This window comes from Rhinopithecus roxellana, chromosome 4 (genome assembly GCF_007565055.1).
Source record: "Rhinopithecus roxellana isolate Shanxi Qingling chromosome 4, ASM756505v1, whole genome shotgun sequence".
In the NCBI taxonomy this organism is placed as follows: domain Eukaryota; kingdom Metazoa; phylum Chordata; class Mammalia; order Primates; family Cercopithecidae; genus Rhinopithecus; species Rhinopithecus roxellana.
Window position 1 is genome coordinate 33541699 of NC_044552.1, and position 20130 is coordinate 33561828.

The 20130-nt window shown below is 47.9% G+C and overlaps 1 protein-coding gene across 6 annotated transcripts in view; it reads left to right on the forward strand.

Moving 5' to 3' along the window:
* The window catches only part of DAAM2 (dishevelled associated activator of morphogenesis 2), a 115137-nt gene that overhangs the window by 55174 nt on the left and 39833 nt on the right, over window positions 1–20130 (forward strand). For 4 of the 6 annotated variants that reach the window (XM_030929018.1, XM_030929019.1, XM_010389738.2 and 1 more), the window contains exons 2-4: window positions 11719–11942; window positions 16354–16443; window positions 19887–19961. In XM_030929018.1, the coding sequence (XP_030784878.1) occupies window positions 11775–11942; window positions 16354–16443; window positions 19887–19961 (333 nt within the window). In that variant the 5' untranslated portion in view covers window positions 11719–11774. Of the gene's footprint in view, window positions 1–3949; window positions 4115–11030; window positions 11334–11718; window positions 11943–16353; window positions 16444–19886; window positions 19962–20130 lie in introns of all 6 variants that reach the window. The other 2 variants (XM_030929021.1, XM_030929020.1) reach the window with 2 other exon arrangements.

A 20130-nucleotide genomic window follows, 5' to 3' on the forward strand; every position in this document is an offset into this window, starting at 1 on the left:
CCACGCACACTACACAAACATACCACAAATAACACAGACATACCATATCACACCACGCATACACACACCTCAGACACATGCCACATGCATGTAAACCCCATCTACACACACACACTACACATGAACATATACCTCTTACACACCACACATACACGTATGCCACCCACACATATGCCACACACCACACATACACTTACCCTATCTACACCCATACCATGTGCCCACACACACCCTACACACATCACACATACGTACCATATCACACCACACATGCATGTATACTGCCTATACACGTCACATACACATACCCCACCACACACGCCACACACATACTACACATACACACCACACATACACACACCATACCACATATACACATACTGCACACACATACACATTAAACACACCACACATACACATACACAAACATACACACCACACACACCACTTACATGCATCACATCACATACACACCACACATACCACACACCACACGTCACATATACGTACTACACCTCAATACACATACACACACCATACGTGCGTGTACACCAACTACATGCACAGACCACATATATACATACCCTACCTACACACATCACACACACCACACATATACACACCACACATACACATTCCCCACCACCACACTCACCACACACCACATACACCGCACACATACCACACATATACGTACCACACCACATACGCATATAGTACATGTGCACATACACCAAGCACACATACCACACATATACTACCTACACATACATAAACATACACCATACCACATATACATATAAATACATACCACACACACCTCTTCACCCAGAGGGTCGAAGACATGCATTCATGTCTTCTGTCTTCTCCTCCCTCTCTCCTCCCTTTTAGTGAGCATCTCCTGTACTTACCTGTCCAGTGCACAAGGACTCAGGGTCCCTCCTGGACCCCACTCAATCCACATCCCTCCTAATGCTTTGTCCTGAAAACTCCCATTCCTAGTCCTCTTTCACGGCTCCCATTCCTAGTCCTCTTTGCCATCTCGTCTGCCTCTCATAAATTTCTGAAGCGTGGCCCAGGCTGTGAGTACCCTGTTCTTATCCACCCAGGGCCCTAGGCTGCTGTCAATTCAGCTGAACCCAGGAATGCAGAATAAGTCTAGAAGCACATCATTCAGAGAGCTGTTTGCAGGGTGACTGGGAAAGGGGGAACTGAGAAAGGTTGGCAGGGGTCTCAGCATGAGATCACGTGGGACTGATCTGGAGCCTGGTGTTTGGGAATGAAACAAATGCATCCAAGGCATTTTAGAAAAACGTGGCGAGAATCATTCACAGGATGGGGCATTAGGGATTGAAGACAAAGGACAAAAGGGACTCTGAGCTTGGGAGACAATAGCTCTGTGAGGGCAGGAGCTGTGTCTGATGAGTTTACCTGCATGTGCCTAGCCCCGAGAGCAGTGCCGGGCATAGAGTAGGTGCTAAAAATCAACGATGGTTGGATGAATGAATGAGCTCCTTTAGGGAGCTCATGGGATAGGATTCAATTCAAACAGCATCATTTAACACCTCATGTACTGTCTGACACAGATCCTAGTGACGGGGTAGAAGAAACTCCTGACAATACACAAGTTTGACCGGCTTATTTACAGACAAGGCCCAAAGTACTCATGTTCTCTTGCCCGAGGTGCTTGCAATCTCCTATGGCATCAATAGCCCTTGCTTGGACTTCTGTTCTTGATCTTTGGTAGCATCTCTGAGTATTCCCAGCCCTCATTCCACTGTACGATGTCCCCTCTAAACCATGTTTATGAGCAGAGGGTTTAGGGTGGACTAGAACCCCCGCTAGGATGCAGTTCTGCAGACATTCCTCGGACTCACACCTTTGTACTTCCCTTATCATAACCATGTCCACACTTTATTATATTTATTTGTCTCCCTTCCCAACCAGACTGAACGCATGCTTATTATACATTTTCACAGCTGAGAGCACGGTACTTAGGGACTCGACAAAGTTTTGTTTGAACGAATGAATAAAGTGGTGAAATTGTACACACAAAATTGAGGAGGAGAAAAGGAGTCACCCTGAATCTATATTTTCAACGACATTTGCCTTTCAGGGGTTGGCTCAGCTCCCATCCTACCCCCTAGTTATCCCCTAGTCACTGCCCCGTCCCAATCTGCCCTCCCAGAGGAGATGGACTGTGCCTGTGGGTCCTGAGGCAGGAGCAGGGGCTTTTCTGTAGAAAGGCAGGAAGGTCACCTTGTACTGCAGAAGGCGCAGCCCCGGGGGCCAGGTGGGGCCATGTGCACAGGCCCCTGGGTTTCTAGGGCGGAGTTGGCCTGACAGAACCTCGAGGTCTTTCCCTCAAGAGTGACAGAATGCTTTTTGTGCTGGGACCCTCGGAGAGAGGATCAGGAATAGCAGCCAGTGGGGGCTTCTCCCAGTCCTGGGCTGTGGAACGGTGCTGAGGCCTCAGTGATGGGTTGCTCTGGTGGGAGAGCTGGGAGTGGAGCACAGAGGAAAGCTGGAGGCTCCTTTCCCTGCGCCTTGCAGTAACAGCAGCCCCGTCTATGTGAGCCAGAGGAGGGGCTTGGCTTCTGGAAGCAGAGGGGGCGAGGCCTTGGGTTCTCCTGTGTAGGGTGATTTCCCTTTGGCCAGGAGCCCCAGACTTCCGGTGCTAATGGGTAGCAGAGACATGGGCGCTAAAATTCCTTCTCTTTCACTTCATAGCTGTTGCCCAGAGAGCTCTCCATGCTCCCCAGGTTCATCGTCAGCCCAGGTCCTCGCTCTGTATGTCCAGCCTCTCATCCTCTTACTCACGTGCCCGCACCCCTCCATGGCACCGCCAGCATCCACCTCTTCCTCTCTATTCTTGGCAGTTCAGGGTCTCATTCTCTTCTACCCAGATGCACAGACTTGCCTCCTAACTCTTCCCTTCTTCCACTTCTCCCTCCTGTCTTCCCACCCCATACAGTGCCACCAGAAATGTCTCTTCTAATTTCAGACCTCACAAACGCTCTCCTCTACCATAAGCCAAGGAACTAATCAGCCGCAAGCCACACACTCTCCAATGGCTTCTTCCTTCTTCCCCTGGCACTCAACGCCCTCCTTTTTCTGGCTGTCGTTTTGGTTCCCACTGCACCTCTTTGAGCCCTGAGAGGTGCAGTGGGAACCACCTTGGTAGAGCTTCTCATTCATTTGGGCTGTCGTTGGTGCCAGGTTCTCACTCTGGCATGCCACTTGTTGAGAATGCTTTCCTGGACACCCCCCGAGCCCCTGGCATGTGCTGACGCCTTCTCTTTTTCTGAGGCCCAGCTTTGATGACAGTTCCTCTGGTGAATGTTCCAGATCCTCCCAGCCAGAAGTCACTCTTCCCCACCTACAGTCCCAGGGCCTAGAGCCGCACCTCCTTGCCTCCCTTACATCCTAGGATCTGATGTCAGGCTCATATAAGACACCCAGAACGTTGCTTTATACATGGCATTTACTCAGTGGGTGGGTGGATGAATGAATGAATGAATGAATGAATGAATGTTTGACCATGACCTTGGAGAACTATCATCTGCTTGTTTAGTGCCCTAGTGAGTCAAGAAACCTTTATTCTCTTTATGATTTCTCAAAATGAGAAAACCAGTTGGAAAATCCTCAACTCCCACCCTCACCCCCAAGTTTGAGAAATGTCACTTTGAGGGATTTTCAGTTTCACTTTTCCGGAAAGACGTTCCTCTCTCTCCTTCCTCTTCTCGGGTCTCAGCGACGCCTCCCTGTGTCTCCCACCCCTAGGCCTGCACAGAGGGGACTCAGAGGCTGAGAGAATTTACTTTTGCTTTCTTTGCCTTTCCCAGAGCCTAGGGGGAAACTGTAATTTAGGCGTCTGCTAAGAAAAGCTCCCCCAATCCTGGAAACAGCGTGTGCTTATTTTTGAAAGTGCTCCTTGTTTCTCCCCCAGCCCTGCCTGAGGCTCACAGTACAAGTCAGTCAGATTGTTCAGGGCAACACTGGCGTCTGGAGACCTGGTTTGAGTTCCTAGGTTCACACCCAGCGTCCTTCTGAGCCTCAAGTTTCTTCGTCTGTAAAAAGGGAAGATGAAAGTTTGAGATAAACCTCGAACATGGTAGGTGCTCAATAAATATATCTTTATTATGGTTGGAATCACTGGATTTAGAGGGCAGCACTCTCAGTGGGTCAGACAGTACAAGTGAGGAGCCAGTATGATACGTGGAATCATATGAAATCGCTGTTTTTATGGCTAAAAATAATTGGATATTGTCAGTCACATAGGAATCAGTCCAGTAATCCAGGAATTGGCAGTCTTTCTGTAAGGGGCCAGATAGTAAGTGTTTTTGGCTTTGTGGGCCATACGGTCTCTGTTGCATGGTAGTAGCTGTAGACAATACTTAAATGAATGCGCATGACTATTCCAATAAAACTATGTTTACAAAAACAGTCTGTGGGCTGAACGTGGCCCCTGTAATATCTGCCAAGCCCTATAGTAATATGTAAAACTGATGAAATTACAGAAAGAAAACTCTCTATAATACCGTCAACATTCAGGTATCTTCACAAGTAGAACAGCAGCTTATCTGTATAGCTATTAATAGTCTTTACTTTTACTAGGCTGTATTCCAAATGCTTTACAAATATTAACTAATTTAATCCTCCTGACAACCCTATGAATTATGTACTATTGTATTTCCCCTGTTTTATGGCTGAAGAAACTGAGGCTCAGAGAGGCCAAGTAACTTGTTTGAAGTCGCCTGGTTAGAGTTGATGGCAATTGAACAGAATTCAACCGAATGTGTAGGGTAGAGTTGGGCGATGGTAATTCAGCAGCTTCAGGGAGGAAGTGGATGGATTAGAGCTAAGAGGAACCTCCAGGCCTGCTTGCTGTCCACCAGCTTGAGGAGATGGTCTGCAGAGGCTTGGGGTGGAAGCAGGTGTGGTGTAGGTGGGCAGTGGGGAGATGGGTGGGCAGAGGGTCTGATAGTGTCATTTGGGACATGGGATGGAAAAGCATAGATTCTTCCTTTGGGAGCCAGGCCCCAAGCTGGGCTTGGGGCCCTTTCCTGGGTGACTCCCAGCAGCACATGGCACGTGGAGGGTCAGCGTATAGGGAGCAATGTCCGCCTGTGGAGCAGGAAATTGTTTACATTCCTTATGTTCTATGCAGCAGCTCTGGGAAGCTCTGGGCCCCATTCCCAGCCCCAGCCGCAGCCCCAGCCCCAGGGGACCTGGTGGGGAGAGAAGGGCAAAGGAGCAGGCTCCCCAGCACGCTTGCAGCTCTGCCATCAAACCAGGATACTCGCATACCCTTTCCATTTGCTTTGCCTGTTGATTTAGCCAGCAAAGGATGAAGCTGCTGATCAGGACTCTGGGCTCACACATGCCATGCTCTTCCTTCTGTGCCTCTGCTTATGCCGTTTTCCTTGCCTGGAGTGCCTTTTCCCTCCTCTTGCACCCTTCCTTGATTCTCTCCTCTCTTTCAAGGCTGGCTCAAAGTCCCCTCCTCCTGGAAGCCTGCCCTGACTTCCCCTTTACCCCTGAACCCCCAGGCTGGACCAGGTCCCCCTTCTCAGGGCTGCCCAAACACTTCACTCTCTCTTTGTTGTCACTGTCTGGACTCCCCTTGCTCCCCCACTAGAAGGAGACCTTTAGGAAAGGAATCACATCTTGTTTACTCCTGGGTCCTCACCACAGGTCAATGGTCAACACATGGCTAGAAGCTGGTGAAAAGCACATTCGTTTGAATGAGACACTACTGTCCTCAAACCCAGCCCTTTCACTTCTAAAACTTGGACTTTGGGCAACTTGCCTGACCTTTGAGACTCTTAATGTCATCATCAGTAAGAAGGGATCGTGATATCATTGTAGGGTTGGGAGAATAAATGAGATAATGCAGAAAATTATCAGTATAGTACCTGGTTCCCAGTAGGTACCTTGGAAGTGGTCAGGGAGAGATAGTCAATACCATGTCCTTGTCCTGTTACCCCTGTGTCTGAAGGTAGGAAAAGAGGCAGTTTGATAGGAGGCAATTTGAATGTCCCAAAGCAATAGCATTGTCCTCAAGAGCTGGAGGAGGGGTTCATGAGTCAGCTTGGTTCTGTGACAAGACCACTAGGCTTAGAGTGAGAATACTTACTTGTGAGTCCTAGCTCTGTCTCTTCACAGCTGGGTGTCATAGACCAAGCCACGTAACAGCTCCTGAAGCCTCAATATCTTTATCTGTAAGAGGGGATAATAACCACCTCACAAGGTCATTGTGAAGCTGAAATGAGATTGCCCAGCTGTGAAAACACCTGGCCCAGCTCACAGGAAATGCAGAATCACGAATTATTGAATATCAATCTGTATAACATTTGAGAAAACTCTGAGCAGATCTCAGCTTAGGATACTTTCTGGACATGTGCCTTATGGCTTAGTGGCTTACTGCTTTAGTCAGACAGTCCTGGCTTTGAATCCTAGCTATGTCCCTAACTAGCTGTGTGACCTTAGGCAAGCTACTTAACCACTCTGAACCACAGTTTTTGTGGCTTTTGTTTTCGGTTTTGCATTTTTGGTTTTTTTCTCCATAAGTTCTTTAAAATGAAGCCAACTATCTCAGAGAGTTGTTGGGGGAATAAAATGTCGACACAGTCAGTTTCTGGCACATAGGAAAGTCTCAAGTGTTAGTATTATTCTGCTTCTATTAAGACTCAGGGATAAACACTGATGATATGGGACTTTTGAAGTCCTGAAATGTAAAAGCTGGTGTGTTGCAGTGGCTAGGGTTAGGGTTTGAGGGTAAGGGCTAGGATTGCATCTTTACCAACCAAATGGAAGGAATGAGCTCAAGTGGTAGGAAGTCCTTCCTGGCTCGGAGAGCAATGTGGGGGAAATGCTCAGTACAGGCAGAGGAGAGCCCCTTGGGAAGCCTTCGGGAATAGGATTGTGCAGGCAGTGTGAAAGGTCAGAGCTGGTAAAGTCCTTGGAGGTCTTCAGTCAAACCCTGCCATTGCACAGAAAGGAAACTGAGGCCCAGAGAGACTAACACCATGGCCTGCTGAACCCCTGCTGGTGAGTGACAGAAATGGGACAGGCAATGTGCTTTTGCTACAACTAGAAGGACTGTGACGGTGATGGGTGCAGTCAGGTTGGAGCCACGGGAGGCGTTGCCTAACTGGCTGTGACCTATGGTTTGGTGTCTTAGGCCAGCTGGTCTGTGCTTGGGGACTAAGAGTCCTGAGGAGAACTTGTCCCCACAGGAAGAGGGGAGGGAGCAAGGAGACAGGATGTGGAGGGCAGGGAGCTGCTGGCACTGGGGAAGTTTTCATGGAGAGAAAAGTGGGTGGAGGTGGGGGCAGCTGAAATCTCTCTGGCCTGAGTTCAAGTCCAATGGGTTTCCTTCTGTCTTTGCATCCCCTTTTCTCCAAATTGCTTCTCAGTTCTCCTTCAAGGTGGAAACTTCGTTGTTCCTTTTCTAAAGAGATTTTGCAGAAATGAATTCCTGTGGCCACTTCACTTTCTCCTCTTCCTGTCCAGGGCCAGTGATGAAGATTTGCTTATCTTTCTACCTAGAGATAGCTCAGAGCCCAGGGAAAAGCCCAGCTCCTCTGGCCTAGAGGAAGGCAGAGCCTGGTGACTTCATAAATCTGGCCAGGCAAATTCCCAGAATGCCAGGCCTTGGTCACCGCATCGTTGCCTGGAGAAGCGCTGAGGGTTGCAGGCTGTGGGCAGGGCGAGTCTCACATTGCTGGCGATGATGGGAATGGAGGCCCGCTGCAGGGTAGCGCTTCCTCTGCTGTCGCCCAGTGTGCTCCAGGCATTTCACTTCTCTTGCTTTCTGTACACCTCACTGAAACCCAGTGAGGAAGACCCTGTGATCAGGGTGTCACAGATGAGGAAACTGGGGCTTTGAGAGGTGAAGAGTACTCACCAGCACCAGCTGAGAAAACAAAGGTGGGGAAATCCCGGTCTCCTGACTTCAAAGTCTCTGCTCCCCACCCCGCCCTGCCACTAGGAAGCTGGAGTGAAAGAGGTGTCAGAGCAGGAGCAGGTCAGGAATTAGGGTTCAGACGATGGAAGCAGCTCCTACTGATGAGGAGGCGGCGGCGGCCTTTGGAGCTTCTGTAAACCTCTCCTGCTCTCTAGAGGGATTTCTAAACTAAGCTGTAGAGACTGATCAGCTCTAGCGGAGGGAGGCTGTGGCTATGGGGGAGCTGAAGGCAAGGTAAGAAAAAAGCCCATTGACGGGGAAGACAAGGTCTGCTGGGGCAGTAACTGGACCACAGCCTGGCTGCTGGAGTCCTGGGTTTTAATCCCAGCTCTGTTCCGAGGCCTGTGACCTCAGATAAGACAGTTCCTCTTTGGGCCTCGGTTTTTGGATCTCTACCATGAAGTGACATGATTTCTGAGGCCTCTTTCGGCAGAGAGCCTGTGATTTTAGTCTTGGATGTTCAGATGGGGCCTTAAGAAAGGGAGGCAAGAGGGCCGGGCGCGGTGGCTCACACCTGTAATCCCAGCACTTTGGGAGGCTAAGACGGGCAGATTACGAGGTCAGGAGATCGAGACCATCCTGGTTAACACGGTGAAACCTCATCTCTACTAAAAATACAAAAACTTAGCCATGCGTGGTGGCAGGTGCCTGTAATCCCAGCTACTTGGGAGGCTGAGGCAGGAGGATGGTATGAACCCGGGAGGCGGAGCTTGCAGTGAGCCAAGATTGCGCCACTGTACTCCAGACTGGGCGACAGAGCGAGACTCTACCTCAAAACAAAACAAAACAAAACAAAAAAAACAACAAAAAAAAGGGAGGCAAGGAAAGACCTAGGGTTTGGTTGGGAGGGCATTGTCCTCAGGAACATAAACATACTTGGGAGCTGTCACACAACACAGCCCCTCAAAAAGACACATATGCAGCAGCCCCCTAAGTGCACGAAGTCCTCTCGGGGGATGGTCCTTCCTGTTCGCAGGGTCTGTATCTACTTCTCCTCTCCTGAGGTCAGGGGAGATGCTCTAATATTTAACAACAGGTATGGCACAGGCTTTGGCCAGTCAGAGCAATCATGGCTGTGAACAGCTGATGTAAGACTGTGCCAAGGTGTACCAGCTATATGCCACCCCTGCCCCCATGCCTGATTCCTCTGGTAGAGCCAAGAAAGGTAAGAGGGAGACTAGGGAACAAGAAGCTGGGAAAGTAAAGGCAGGAAGAGGGGTCACACGTTCTCCTTGTCCCTCCCTAGAACCCCGTGGTACTGTCAGCCCAGCCTCCCCACTGCCTCTGGGAGCTCCCTTCCCATGCCTTGTGCCCCGAACAAAGCAGTCTTGCTTGCCAGCTGCAGCTGCGTTTTGGAGGCTGATGGAATCAAGGGGATCTGGTCTGCATTCCATGTGATTATCCCACACTTGACAATGGGCAGGGCACCCCCAGGGATTCCACCCCTACCTGCTGGCAGAGTTGGTGCTTTACTAACTCTAATGGTCAGAGACCAGGGCTTTGTCTTACCCACTCTTTGCCATTGGCTATCAAGTCCCAGGGGAACCCCAAAGTCCCCCTTCCTCTCAGTTTTACTCTAATGCTACTCTACTCCAGGTCTTTGCTACCATGTCCCTGGATTGCTGTGCTGGCCTGCTGGCTGCTTCTCCTCCCTCAGCCTCTAGGATGGTTCTCTTTTTCCTTACAAAGGTTCTTGAGTGTTCATCAATTGCTAGTAGCTGAGATTTCTATCGATATTTTTTGACTGATTAATAAGGACCCCTCTTTCCTCCTATTCCATGAGAACAGGTCATTTCCCAATTGGTCAAGAAATATTTATTGACTCCCCACGAAGCACAAGGCTTTGATTGGCTACAGAAATGGGGATGGCTGTCAAAGAAGCAGGAGACACAGCCCCTGCCCTCTAGGAGCCCTCACTATATTTATGAGAACCAGTAGCAAAAAGATAACCAATAATACCAGGGCAATCTTCCATAATGTATTATTTGAGGCTTTTCTGGGCCTATTAAAAAGTCTGTCACAAACTTTATAAAGAAAGATAAAATAGAGCTGGTAAAAAAAAATTCTAGAATGACAGTTAAAATAGAGCATGATGTGTGAGACGCCAGATGAGATTATACTAAATTATTAGCTAGGACTTAGGAAATAAAGCAGTGTTCTCCAGAAGTTACCCCTAGTTCCCTAGGAACAAATTATGCCACATTTTTCTTGTTCTCTCTTTTGATAAGATTCTAGAGCTTGGTTCAAAGGAGCATCATAGATTTAGCATATCTTGAGTTCTACAGGGCTTTAGGAGAAATCTCTCATGTTGACTTTATAGAAAAGAGGGTTAGATGAGCGCATAGTTATGTAGATTTAGAGCTGGTTGAAGGACTGTTCCCTGAGCGTATTAATGAAAGTTCCCTGGCATTCCTAGATCAGCTTGTTGTGTCATTAGGGTCTGTGTCCTTGATGTGGTCAACATTTTTAGCAATGATGTGCATGATGACTACAGAGGCATTCTAATCTGTTAATAATCTGAGTCCAGGAGAAATAGCTAAGAATCAAAATTCTAAAGTATCTTGACTGCAAACCAATGATATTCAACAGGGATAAAAACAGAATTCCATATTTATGTCCAAAAAAATTAAGATCTGCAAGTATGGGATGGGGAGAATCTGGCTGGGTAGCAGTTTGGTGCATAAGCTGTGGCCTCTCTACTGAACCCCCCTAGGTTGTCAGGAACCAGTGGTTGAGGATGGTTCTGCCTCTCAGGAGGCCTGTGTCCTGGTTGTTGGACTGAATTGATCTAGAGGCCATGTGGCATCAATGACAGGGGTAGTGTTCTTTCTCAAGCTGGTCATCATTGACCTAGGCTTTCCTAGGGGCGAGCCAAAGACTTAACCCTTTCTGTTCCAATGACTACTCAGCTGTTAAATGTCCATCAGTTCTGGTCTCTGGACAGAACAGTGTCCTCTCTTCTTGGTTGGTATGAAAAGAAAATCTGAGCAGATTTCTTCCGAAAATCTGAGCAGATGTCAAATACCATTCCAATGATCAGTCCTATTTCTGTACCCAGGCTTCACTCTGATTCCCCTGGCTAACTCTCTGAGGACAACTGGCCACTTCCTTCTAGAAGGATCAGTGAACCACTGCCTGTTGCTATTTCACATTCATCCAAACATGCCTGGGTACAGAAGACTGAGCAGAAAACTCTACAAGCCTCTGTAGCCTTCCGTCCTCTCCTCCTCTGGAGACCCAGGCTCTAGAAGCTATGCCACATCATTAGCTCACTGTTCCCTCTGCCAGCCTTCTTCAACCCTTTCCTCCGCATTGGACCATGTCTTTAAATCAGTTATCCTCAGACCTGGAAATGAATCAAGTGAGTAAATGAGCCTTGCTGGAAGCTGATCTTAAGACAGGGAGTAGGATCCCATCTGCACATTCATGGAAAGTCAGCTCTAGCCACATGGAAGTCACATCCAGTGACCCCAGCCTTTGTCCTTCTCTGAGGGCAAGGAAGGGGAATGTGAAAGTATCTTGGCAGGTAACACTCAGAGGGCATGGTGGGGAGGATACGTAAATACCTCCAGGTGGAAAGAGCTGGTGGGAACAGAGGGATGCTGTGGGAGGAAGGGCCGGGGGGCTTTGCTATTGGGTTGAGGGCTCCTGGTAGCCTGTGGGACAGAGGTTATGAAGGCAGAGTGACCTCTGCTCAGCCTATCTGACTGATGCCTGACTACCCTGTGTTATCTCCTCCTGTCCAGATCACAATGAGGACCTAGGGCATCTGCCTGCTGACACCCCCTGGCCTGCAGTGACCATGGCCCCCCGCAAGAGGAGCCGCCATGGCCTGGGCTTCCTGTGCTGCTTCGGGGGCAGTGACATCCCCGAAATCAACCTCCGGGACAACCACCCTCTGCAGTTCATGGAGTTCTCCAGCCCCATCCCAAACGCAGAGGAGCTCAACATCCGCTTTGCAGAGCTGGTGGTCAGTGAGAGGGTGGGGAGGGACAGTGACAATGGAGAGGAGGGTGGATGGACAAGCAGAACTGGACAGAGGGCAGGGCACCTGAACTGGGGTCTCCATCTCTCAAAACTCCTGTTGGGAGGAGGTAGGCCCCCAGGACACTTCAGCTATGTTGGGGAACCAGAATCTCTTGCTGGGATGGACAGCAATAAAGGGTGTCCCCAGAAGAATGGTCCTACCTCTTCTCTGCATTGGATTGTAGACCACAGGGTGCAGTAGTTAGGTTATCATAGGAAGGGGCAGCTCTGGGCTTTGCAAACTAAGATGGTGAGACATCTCAAAGAACATCAGAACATTTGACGCCTTTCTCTCTTCTGCTCCTTGGAGTTTCCCTGGGATCTTTTAATGTCCGAGACACAAAGAAGAGACATAGTGGGATTCTGTGGGCAGACACTGGGCACCTCGGAACAGGGGATGATTGGCTAGGAACATGGAGGTGGAAATGTCTGTCATGCGTGGGGTCCCAGTTCAGGCCTGGGATGATTATAGGCTGTACCTAACAAGGGGCAGGTGGAAGCTCTGCCATTCACACCAGGACCAGCCTGTGCTGACTATGCAGTGCCTGCCCAGGCCAGCCTTCAGACTGCCCTTGTGAGAAGCCCCTGTGTGTGCAGCTTTATACCATGGCCACAAATAGACTAGGAAAGAAGTATGATTTCTTCTCTCTTTGGAGGTCTGGTGGTGAGACAAAGTCTGCACACCATGGGAGGTCCCAGGCCTGGTAAAGAGCCATAAGTACAAGTTCATCTACCATTAGCTCTTGGTCACTCATTCTGTGGTGGGCCATTAGTAAGCCAGTAAAGAAAGAATGCCATGTGGTTGGAATGTAGTTTTATACTTGTATTTGCTAATAAATATACCTGGTTAAACCAATCCAGCTCTTTCAATGACAGGGTCCCTGTAAGATGAGATTATGCAGGTTATATGAAAAAGTTGTCCAGCTTCCTTGTCACATCAGGTTTAGGAAAACTCACTGTTTCTTGATTTTTAGCTTTCCTCTAGATGGGGCAAGTGGTGGGGGACAAAGTGTTTGCTAGTGTAGAATACTATCTGGAGCCTGATCCGTGTTAGTCAGGGATGTTTTCTTGAGTAGAGTGAGTTTTGAAAGAAGGATGTGATGGGCAGTGTTCCTTTCTTTGGCTCTTTTATTCAACAGATACTTACTGGGCATCTTCAGGACAGGGACCCTTGCATGGCACTTTAGCAAAAACAAGGGTGAGTCAGACAAGTCTTGCCTGCAGGAAGAATAGCATCAGGTATCTCTCAAACAAGTGAACAGTATTTCTTGGAGAGACTGCTGGGTGCTGGGCTGTGGGGGGGTCCTAGGGATGTAGTGATGAGCCACCAGAGACCTCCCCTGCCTCCAAGAATGTGAAAGCCTAGTAGGGAAGACTGATCTTGAGGAGCAGAGACAAGTGTGATGAGTGCTAGGACAGGGAGCATTTGCGGGGTGGGGGCATGGGAGTGCCTAGCAGAAAGCTGTATTCTAGACTGGGAGAAGTCACAGTGGCCCCTGTGAGCAGTGACATTTTCACCGAGATGATAAGTGAATGAGGTTCAGGACAATGACTGCAGAAGAAATGGTATATGTGAGTGTCAAGTCAGAAGCTGGGTCCTTTTGGGGTACACAATGAAGACCAGAAGAACTAAAGTTTTTGGATTAAACCCTAAGGGCAGTGGAAAGCCATGAAATATTTTAAGCAGGGATTTGAGGTGATCTGATCGCTTTTCTAAAAGACCATGCAAGGTGCTCTGCTAAAGAAGGGTTCTGGGTTGACCATTTGGAGGCTTTTGCCTCCTAATCCTACAGGTTAGAGAGAAACGTGCCTTAGACTAAAGTATTAGCGGTGAGGATGGAGAGAAGTGGACAGATTCAAGAGCTATTTAGGAGGAAAGATAATAGGACTTTGTAGGATCAAAGAGTGAGTAGGAATCAAAGAACACCCCGGTTTCTGACATGAAGTGTTGGATGGATGTTGGGACCCTGGACAGGATAGGATATACTGGAGGAGATTCAAGTTTAGGGAGCTGGGATGATTCAATTCACACATTCTTTCTGTACCTCAGTTTCCTTTATCTGTAAAATGAGTTGTTACAAGTTATAAATAAATGAATAAACATTACACACTTAGAACAGTGCCTGGGACGTAGTAACTCTACGTAAGTACATCAGAGCGGAGACGTACTGGAGACAATTGGGCCCCAGGGTCTGGAGTTCAGGAAACTGTTGGACTAGGGGTACGAGTTTGAGAGAGTCTGAGATAATAGCTGAGTCCTGGGGAACAGGTGAGGGAGGACGGTGCCCTGAAGGACTTCATTTAAAGGTAGGATAGAAGAGGGGAAGTCATCGAGGAAGCGCACGCAGAACATAGGGTGAAACAGGAGAGACTGCTCAGGAGGGTAGTTGCTAAAGAAACCAGGGAAGTGAGGTTTAATAAGGAGCGAGCAGTCAGCAGTCATATGCTGCCTGGGCTGAGCAAAACTACCATTGATTTAGAGATAGAGAGCACTGGCTGGAAAAGACAAGTACATCAATAACCTGAATACAAGCTCATGTGGAACTGCTCTGTAGTTCAGGAAGGGAGAGATTCTTCTTACCTGGGAAGGTCTACTGAAGGCTTGCGGGAGGAGGCTGACACTGTGCCCTAGGAATTAGACCAGGTCCTTAGTGTGAGTGGGTACGGAGGCCTGTCCAGGCAGGACTCACTGTGTAAGCAAAGGCACAGAGGTTGAAGAGGTGCAGAGTTTGTGTTGGGAAATGTAAGGTGCATATAACTCTCCTTTTTCTTTTATTTCTGATTTTGATCGTGGAAAAGAAACCTCAAACAGCATTCTGGGAATTTTGACAAAGAACTTCCTGGGATACCTAGAGAGCAGTTCTAGGGAAGAACTTTTGTATGGGATTAAATCTGCAGGAGTCTTGAGTTCCAGAGGCAGGTGAACTAATGGGTATTATTTCGAATAACCCTCGTCTGTGCTATCTGAATGGCAGTCCTTGGTCAGATGGGGCTACTGGCTCATCTGAATTGAGATGAACTGTAACTGTAAAATGCACACCATATTTTGAAGACTTAGTGTGAAAAAAGGAATGTAAAATATCTCATTAATTTTCTACATGATTATATGTTTAAATGATTATATTTTAGATTTACTGGTTTCAATAAAATGTACTATTGACTTCATCTATTTCTTTTAAATTTTTTAACGTGCCTAGAAATATTCGAAAATACATGTGGCCCATGTTATATTTCTATTAGGCAGTTCTGATTTAGGTGAGAGAAGAAAGTCTTAATATTCTCCCTTGAATAAAAGTATAGGGAAAAGGTTACAGATCTCAAAATGTAAGACTATTATACTTCCTTAGATACTGTTTTCACTGTTTACTGTATTTGAAAATATAAAAGTTAGTACTATTATGCTTTGTTATGCTTAATTTATGCTTAATGCAAGTTTCGCTTTTGATTTTAAAAAAAGCACGCAATGTTCTCCATGGCTCAATAACTAGTCCTTTGATTAGCCCTTGATTAGCATTAGGTGTTGCTCATGCGTGATAGGACAAGCAGCTTCAAAACATTTTCAGGGGCTGCCTAGCACAACAAAACCTTTAAATTCACCCCAAAATACCTAGGAATTACCCCAAATATGACCTCATAAAGTTCCAGTTTGCTCCTTGGAAAGTTTGGACTAGCCCGATGGAGCCCGGCGCTTTCTCTTGGTGGTCCTGCAGTGGGAGGGGCTGCCTCCAGCAGGCACTGCCTCCCTCGGAAGCAGATCAATGCCTCCCTGGGCATGGCTCGCCCATCCTACTCTGATCAGCCCCTTGTCCTCACCAGCTCTCTCCAGCCCGTGCTAGGGCCCATGCTGAGTCTGGGGGAGCCAGATAATGTCTAGGGGAGAGATTCGAAGGGCAGGTAGACCTGAAGGATGGGGCGAGAATCGGAGAGAGGCAGAACTAGATCTGCGACAACTCCCTTCTTTGTTAGGCTTTGTATGATGGTGTCCACAAGCTTAAGAATGACGAGGGATGGAAGACAAGAAACTGCGGGGCAAGAGGATCAGGAGCTAGCAAAGCAATGCAGGAGATGCGCAGGGAACAGGGTGACCTGAAGCAGGAGGGTGGATTGCAGAGACAAGGTTGGGGGTGGACAGGAAGTAAAGGGAGTACAATGGAAGACACATAGGGCTGGTTGAGGCAAGGGGATGGGGCTGTATTCCTCACAGAAAAAGAAATGTCCTATCATATCTTTGATGCTCTTCGGGAGGAAGATAGTAGGCTGAGGAACTGATTTGGGGGAATTCTAATTTCCTGAAGGGCTGACAATTCTAATCTTAACCATCCCTAGTGTCAGACATATTTTTCTTGTCTTTGCAGGATGAATTGGATCTCACTGACAAAAACCGGGAGGCTATGTTTGCACTGCCCCCTGAGAAGAAATGGCAGATCTACTGCAGCAAGAAGAAGGTGCCCTCTCTCACCCTTCCGGCCACATCTCAGGGTCCATGGCATGGGGTGGCTGTTGCTGCCTTGCCTGCTCATCCATTCACCTGATGTTTATTATGTGCCAGCACTGTTCTAGGTGTTGGAGGAACAACAGTGAATAAAATAGAAAAAGGAAATTCTGCTCTTCTGGAGCTTACACCCACAGAAATAGGATTCTCTTTTTCAAACACCCTTTAAGCAGGACCTGCTGCATTCCAGGACTGGGGCTGGCTGGGAGAGAGACAAAGAAGCAGAGTCTGGACTCTCTTGTGCCTGCTCCCAGGCATGGGAGGTGGGCAGCCTGGACCATACCTGGAGCATCTTTGCTATAAGAAATCAGTTTGGGGGACAGGGGTGTCCTCTTTTGGATCTTTAGCCTCTACCCTGTCCCAGGCTAGGGCTCATACATCAGTCCTTGTCCTCCTCAGCATATCCTCCTTCTCCTCTCGCTCATTCAAAGATGCTGTTAGCCTCCTGCTATGGCCCTCCCTAGAAAGGGGTACGCTGGGCTCCAGTCCAGCTTAATTGGACTTGATGTCCTCCCTTCTGCTTCCCCAGTGGCTGTGCATTCTTCTCTCTGCTGTCTCCATCTCTGTGTTTCTTCAGCTTGCCTCTGTCTCTATGTCTCTCTCTTTCCCCCTTTCTATTTTAGTCTTTCTGTTTCTTTTACTCCTGAATTTTCTTTTCATGGCCTACTTTACTCCTCTCCCCTCCACCCTCCCAGTTTTCAGACTTGAGTCCCAAGTCTAAAACTTGTTCTTCTGCCCTCCTACATTGCGTTGGTGTTTGGGGACCAGAGCCTGGCTATTCCCATGCCTGAGGCTCAGGCTCCCTCCCTCCTGGGAGGAGACAGGAAGGTCTGGGCAGAGTCTGAGCCATGTTTTCTCCTTGCTGCTGTGCCCCCTCATAGCTCTTCTCTTACTCTTTCTGCTAAAGACATTTATCCCATCCCCAGGGCTCCACACTGAGCCAGACCTTATAACATTGGAGGATTCAAATATACACCATTTCAGAGTTGCAGGAACCTGGAAAACAACCCAGTGTTGATGCAGTCTCATTCTTTATTTTACAGATGAGGCCAAGAAGGCCTAGAGAGGCAAGACTCACCCATAGCCCACCCAGTCAGTTATGGCAAGTGACTGCCCATTGCTAGAACCCGGGACTGCTGGGGAGGATAGTGCTAGAGGCTGAGGACCTGTGACAAGAGGCATGGGCTGCACACACTATAAGCCATTGTCTAGTATACTCAATGCACGCTTTATTAAGCACCTGCAGAATATAACATTCTGTGTTTATGCATCTCATTGTGAGAAAAGCAGGTCTTTAAAAAGCTCAAATCATGGAAAGAAGGAAGGAAAGAAATTTCAGGAGTAATTGATCATATCTCATGATTCTCTATTTTCCAAATTGATTTACTATGGAGTTCCCTTAAGTTGGTCTCTTCTACAACTAAAAAAAAAAAAAAAAAAAAAAAAAAAAGGGCCAGGCATAGTGGCTCATGCCTGTAACCCCAGCACCTTGGGAGGCTGAGGTGGGTGGATCATCTGAGGTCAGGAGTTCAAGGCCAGCCTGACCAACATAGAGAAACCCCATCTCTACTATAAAAACAAAAACAAAAAAACAAAAACAAAAACAAAAACAAAAACAGAACTAGCCAGGCATGGTGGCACATGCCTGTAATCCCAGCTACTTAGGAGGCAGAGGCAGGAGAATCACTTGAACCCAGCAGGAAGTGATTGTGGTAAGCTGAGATCATGCCACTGCACTCCAGCCTGGGCAACAAGAGTGAAACTCCATCTCAAAAAAAAAAAAAAAAAAAAGATTTATTAAAATACAAGGGCATCTCTCACTGCCTTCCAAACCAAACTGTAATTTCCCCACACACACTTTCACACCCTTCTACCTTCCCACATTGCACTTCCTCTGTCTATAACAACCTCCCCACCTGTCTTAGCTGTAATACTCTTTAATAACCTAGTGTTCTTAGACCACTCATGCCCCCCCGCCCACAGCCTTCTGTGTTGGATGGATCACCCTCCAAGGTCTGCTATGGGCAGCTCTACCATAGAACATTGACCACCCTTTCTCTGGTACTGGACTATTACATGGAAGGCAGAGACCATGACTCTTTAGTCCATACTCTGTACTTTCAGAGCTCAGTATGGTGATTGGCATCTAGTAGGTCCCCATTCAGTGCACATGGCATGGGTAAATGATGAGCCAGCAAGTGCAGGAAAGGATGTGTTTGCCGACGCAATTGTTTTTGGTGCTGATTCCCCTCCCCAAGGCAGAAGACAGAATGTCTGGCCTTCAGTCATGGAGAATTTAATATGTATAACCCTGGTTAAATTTAACATTTAACCATGTGAAGTCATAAAGACCCAAACAAAGCAGCTTTCTTACTGGTCTAAAATTTGTATTTTGTGAAACGAAATAGAAAACATCGAGTGGATGGAGCTGAGAGCTGCAGGGCCCGCTGGCAGCTGGCAGAGAGGTGGTTTGTCAAGGAGGGTCTGGAGGAGGTTAAGTTTTCATGCCCATTTGGAAGCAGGAGAGTGGAGAAAGCAGATGGGGAGGAGCCTCCAAAGTGACCTGGGGCACAGGAACAGGAATGAGCAGGACGAGTGGGAGGCCCAGAAGCAGATCCATTTGGCTGGAGAAGGCTGGATTTTCAGTCAACATTAATATTTCTTTAACTCCCATCATTCTTGCCCTTACTTGGGGAAGAGTCGAGCCTGTCTCTTGAGGGCTGAGCACTGGGCCAGACGTCCTCGGATCTGGGCTCTGCCTTCCCGCTGCACATCCCCCTCATTCGGGAGTTTGCCAGGAATTAAATCACAGGCCTAAGGGGGTCTCCTGAGTCTTTTCAAAACCCAACCCCTTGGAAATTTCTCTATTTTTCTAAAGTTACTATTTAGTGAGTGCCTATTATGTGCCAAGTGTTTTCTATTAGTGTTCTAGAACTACCTGAAAGACTAAGCTTTTAAATTTCCCAGCTGTCACAGACCAATACTTTTGTAAAATATGAGAATGAGATTATCAGAAAAAGTAAAAAGATGTACAAAAATAAACACATATTTGAATTAGATTTAACAGCCAGGAAATTATATTTCATTAAATACAAGCTGAGCAAACAGAACAAGAGAAAAGAATTTTTAAAAAATGGTGCACGTTGCTCACTGAAAGTACATCCACCTGCATGGTTTCTGCCCGTGTCATTGGCTGACCATGAGAGTCAATGTTCATCATCTGTGTTTCACCAAGGGAGAAATGGAAGCCTGGGAGAGTATGTAATTTCCTCCAGCCCAGCCCACATGGGCAGAGCTGTGACATGAATCCCTCTGCTGACATTGTATGAAGCTCAGGATCTCAGGCCACGGGCCTGCCTTGCCTGTTGGTCCATGCTGTCCTTTTTCTGGTTTCAGGAGCAGGAGGACCCCAACAAGCTGGCGACCAGCTGGCCTGACTATTACATTGACCGCATCAACTCCATGGCTGCGGTGAGTGGCCGCCCCTCTCCTGCCCTGCCCCCACCTAAAAAGGCTAAGGCAGAGAGTGATCCCCCCAGCCCCCACCCCCGACACACCAAACTGCCTTTTCCTGCTCCTCTGTGCCCCACTGCCCACTCACTGGAGTTCAGCTTTCCAGTTATTCATGAAATTTTAAGGT